The sequence below is a fragment of the Phaeoacremonium minimum genome (assembly GCF_000392275.1).
Source record: "Phaeoacremonium minimum UCRPA7 unplaced genomic scaffold PA7_03_scaffold_496, whole genome shotgun sequence".
NCBI lineage: Eukaryota > Fungi > Ascomycota > Sordariomycetes > Togniniales > Togniniaceae > Phaeoacremonium > Phaeoacremonium minimum.
In genome coordinates, this window is record NW_006921398.1 from 1,156,463 (window position 1) to 1,161,099 (window position 4,637).

Here is a 4,637-nt window from a genome sequence, read left to right on the forward strand (position 1 = left end):
CCACGATACCAGTTCCGTCGGAGATTGGTTCCGTAAAGACTGGCTTGGAGGTCGATATGGTGCTTGTCTGGATGAACACCGTAGATGGTGAACTCGTCAAGTCGGACGAACTTGGATTAACTGTCGACAAAGAAGTAGATACAAAGCCCCTGCACAGAGGTTAGGAGGACAATATTATTACCAAGGACAAATATGCACTCACGAAGTTGAGGCGACAGGGCTGTAGATATACAGGTTCATGAGGCCACTACCGCCGCATATTTGGCTCGAGTCACCCTTGCACTTCATCGTGCAAGATGACGCAGTGGCAGCAGAAGAATACTGACTGAGGGTGGTTCCAGCCCAGCATTCCCGACCTGTATCGTGTGAGCTAAGCTTTCAGCTCTCAGCAACTTGAAGCTTACCGTATTCAACTCCGAAGTACTTGTATCCTTTGGACTTTGCATATGCAGCGCAATACTCAATTGTCATAGCATCTGAAGCATTGAGGCTTGGTAAAGCTCGACCATGGGTGTCGTTATCCGTCCAACTAAGTATTGTCAGATCATGGAATCACAGGTGAATATCTGTTACTTACCATCCTTGAGCGAGGTAATCCCCTACACGATTTGTCGGGGTAGCAGCACTGGTACTACTTGTTGCACTACTGGATGACGAGGTTGCCGAAACGCTGGATTTGTAGAGATTAAGTCGGCTAGATCCTCCGCAAAGAGTGCTCGAGTCTCCCTTGCAAGCCATATTGCACTCTGTCTCAGCTGTTGCAAGGACACTGCTAACATCAAGACTTGACCCGCACCAACATTCTCCAGCTTTGCAAGGACATTAGTAGAGTTCTTGAACTCAGATGAAGACTATCACCAACCATATTCTACGCCCAAATAAGGACTTCCTCCACAATAAGTAACGCATTTCTCCACGGTCATGGCGCTGTCTGTGTAGACTTTTGACAAAGCCCGCTTGGCACCGGCATCGGTGTAGCATCCTTGGTATGTGTAGTCACCGACAACCTCTTTGGCAGCCGGGCCAGAGGCTGTAATAACGTTCGCGTTCTTGAAAAGGCTCAGACGATTACCAGCTCCACAGTACTCGGTGGCGTTACCAGGACACTTGAATGAACATTCGGACTCGGCATTTGCGACTGTAGCTTGTGCAGATAAAGCACTTCCGCACCTGTAAGAAAAATCGTCTGTCAGTGCAAATGTCCGATTTACCTGATGTCACAGCCTCGACTCACCAACACTCTTTCCCATATTCTACTCCAAAGTACTTGGACTTGGTGCTCGCTGCGCAGATTGTTGCGCACATCTCGAGAGTCATCTGAGCGTTGGTAGCGACAGTCTCAAGGGCTCGGCTCCCACTGGGTTCCACGTAGCTAAGGCGATAATATCAGCAAGGGGCTCATTTCGTATCACTAACACAACTGACCATCCCTGGTAGACATAATCACCAATGGCATTCGCGGTTACAGCACGGATTTGGCCATTGAAAGGAACGGCCAAGCCGATCTGGCACAGAACAGCCAGAACGACGGCCCAGAAAAGTCGCACCTGCGAGATAGCCATTATCGTTGAACAGCAATCACAAATTCAGGCCAAAAAGAATGGACTTGCGGCGATCCGCAACCGTGCAGTGAAGACGAGCACCTGCGGAAGAAACTCTCCTAGCTCAGGAAAGCATGGAGAACGACTGGGCCATGACATTTTTAAGTCTTATGTGATATCTAGCGCGTTTGGGTGAACAACACGAACACAAGAAATTGGGCCGCTTCTTCAGAAGTACCGATACAGTAGCCACGATACTATCGAAAATAGCTTCCTGGAAGTCGTCTCATGTTCGCTTGTGGCGCCGCTGCCGCATGGCTTCATGGGGCTCTTGAGCGCAATCTCAGCCGGCTATCGTCGAGTACCAGTCCTAAAAAGACATAATGTGGCTGCCCACGAGGCGCTGGCCCTGCAGGTACGCACAGTAGCGCGCGAAGGCTGAATTGACCTCAGGGCAAGGCGAGCAGTAGCGTACATTTGGCGTCGTGTCCAGAAAGCGCCCCAAGGTCTAGGCGGCCCAGGACATCCAATAGACTGGACCAATACGGATTAGTAGGAGTACACATTTACACAATAGGAAAACCAAGACAACCCAGAGCATCCGGACCTCTGCAGGGTTTGCTCTGGACTTTATGGGAGTACTCATGATTTAATTTACCATCTCGCCACATCCGAAAGTCGATCGAATTCAAACATGGCGCTCTTGTCGATACGTTGTACGGAAGGTCGACACCTGATAGAAGGAGGCAATACAACGGGCCTACCCGAGCTTCTCGAAGAAGAAGAAGAGCCCACCATGTGTAGTTCATGTTACGTTAAATTGTGTCAACATTTATCGGAAATTTCGTGGGCGTCAAAAATTGATTTAATTGAGCGATTGCATGAATAACGGATAGGAAAAGAATGAATATAGTTTGTCTACCCACTAACTAACCATATGCAACACATCTTGAAAGTTCCATGATCCAGCAATTACACTTCTGTCGCCTCTTTATGCTCGGTCTTTGCTTGTCCAATTGACTTTCCATCGCAAACCCGTCCTTCTCGTCGGTACTATCTGGTGTTTGCAGAGCGAATTTATGTGTTCTCCATTTTCTTGCTGGGATGTGCTCCGTGAAGAACAAGGAAATTTCCAGGTTGCTCCTGCCAGCAGTTTCACCGACACAAAACCAGGTCCAGGTGAGAGCCATGCATGTGGTTCCTGCATAGACGAACCCAAGCATAGGGCCTAGTCCTGCGTCGTGATACAGGTATGGTGCGGTGAACGAGACCACCCAAGTGGTCAAATAGAAGACGACGATCGAGGTGGACATAATCTTGTTCTGGTTTGTTCCGACTGCCATTTCTCGAGCAATGGTATAAGCTAAAGGTCCAGGACCAAAATTAAAGCCGATAATGACGATGAATGAGAAGACTACAATGATGTATTGGGAGGCTGTCGTCAGGCTTGTTTGTGTACCGATGCCACCAATGACGATAAAGGCAAAGAGCATCATAGAATTCGTAATGAGGAGATTGACTCGACGTCGTACTTTGTTGCCGGTTATTACAGATGCACCGACTGCAAAGATTTGTAGGATGTTGGTGATAAGCTGGATCAAAAAGGGGTCCCCGATACCAATGGCCTGAGCGAACACAACCCCATACACGTAGAAGAACAGTGTACCGCAAATTTGTTGTGCAAACATGGCGCCAGCAGAAAACAGAATCTTCCTTCTTTCAACTGGGTCGGTATACAACGATTTCCAAGATGAAAACTCGGCGTGCTGCTCCTCGACTTGTTTTGTTTCCTCAAGGACTGCCATGTCAGAGGCTGGATCATATGCTGACTGACTCCGGTTAATCTTGCGCAAAGACTTCTCGGCCTCGACTCTCTTCCCATGGAGGATGTACCAAACAGGACTTTCCGGAATGAAGGGTAAGCCGATGAACATCATCAGCGGAAGGATGATGAGGCCGCCCATTGGTAGCTTGTATGAAAGAGAGTTATTGATCCTTTCGGTTCCTTGTGTGAGCCCCGATGCAATCAACTGAGACCAAGATTGGAGGTATTGGAACATCATCAGAGCTGGTCCCCTAATGGATGTAGGAGCCACCTCTCCCATGTATAGAAGAGAGGTAACAGTGAACTGGCCTACACCCAGACCGATCAATATACGCCCAAAAACAATGACCGCCTCATAGTGCGTGTCAGCGACCTGAGCAATGCCGCCTCCCAAAATGCAGAGAGAGGCGACCCAGAACACAGCCTTGCGTCCCCATCGGTCATTAATCGGCGCCGCAAGTATAGCACCGAGAAGATCTCCAATATAAATTGATGAAGCTGTCAGAGCTTGGAAGGATGTAGCCAGTGCCTTCTTTCCATTCTCGACATGGTTGCCGTAGTCATTCTTGAACTCTTGCATGGCAAGGACGCCATTGTAATAGGTATTATCGTAGCCATAGCAGAGTGCGCCGATTGCAGAGATTGAACAATAGAAGAGAGCCCATTTATGGCATTTCCAATCAAATTTGAAAGAATTTAACATTTTGTACGATTCAGAACTTAAGGCAATACTGGCTAAAAACACTACAAGTTGGGAATAACCAGATGAAGTCCGATTGTGGGGTGCCGAATCCGGGGAGAGCAGTTATAAATGCACCAACGCACTGCTATCAAAATCAAGAAGATCGTCATGCCCCCCATACAAAGACCTAACGTTGTCTCCATCGGTTTAATCTTGAACAGGAAAATGGCGATGGCCTCCACAAGTTTTAAGTCACTACGTTGCGGAGATTGCCTAACGCGGTTTAGGGCGTGGGGATGATGAAGTTGTGAACCCCATACCCCATGGGCTCAGTGCTTTGGTTCTACATTCTTCTAGCCCTCTCTCGGTAAGATGGATGTGCTAACAAGTAGTAGATGAAATAATAGCCCATCTACTTGTAAAAGTGCATCAACCTTGATAAGGTCCGTTGGTTACTACTTGTGTTTACTAAAAATTGAATACCAATTGTGTGACAAAAGAGAGCCCCGCTAAGCCTAGTAGTAAGCTCCTTAACCCCTGACAGAGGTCAATATAGTATATATATGATGTGAGAGCACCCCAATTCTCT

General features: G+C 47.9%; 1 protein-coding gene across 1 annotated transcript; it reads right to left on the reverse strand.

The window, feature by feature from the left end:
* Positions 1–643: 643 nt before the first annotated feature.
* On the reverse strand, positions 644–2,018 carry UCRPA7_7007 (putative wsc domain-containing protein; the record flags this gene model as incomplete). Its single annotated transcript, XM_007919542.1, has 5 exons — positions 644–670; positions 906–1,170; positions 1,235–1,372; positions 1,426–1,547; positions 1,965–2,018. The coding sequence occupies 5 exons, from the start codon at positions 2,016–2,018 to the stop codon at positions 644–646; spliced, it is 606 nt and encodes a 201-aa protein (XP_007917733.1).
* Positions 2,019–4,637: the final 2,619 nt, after the last annotated feature.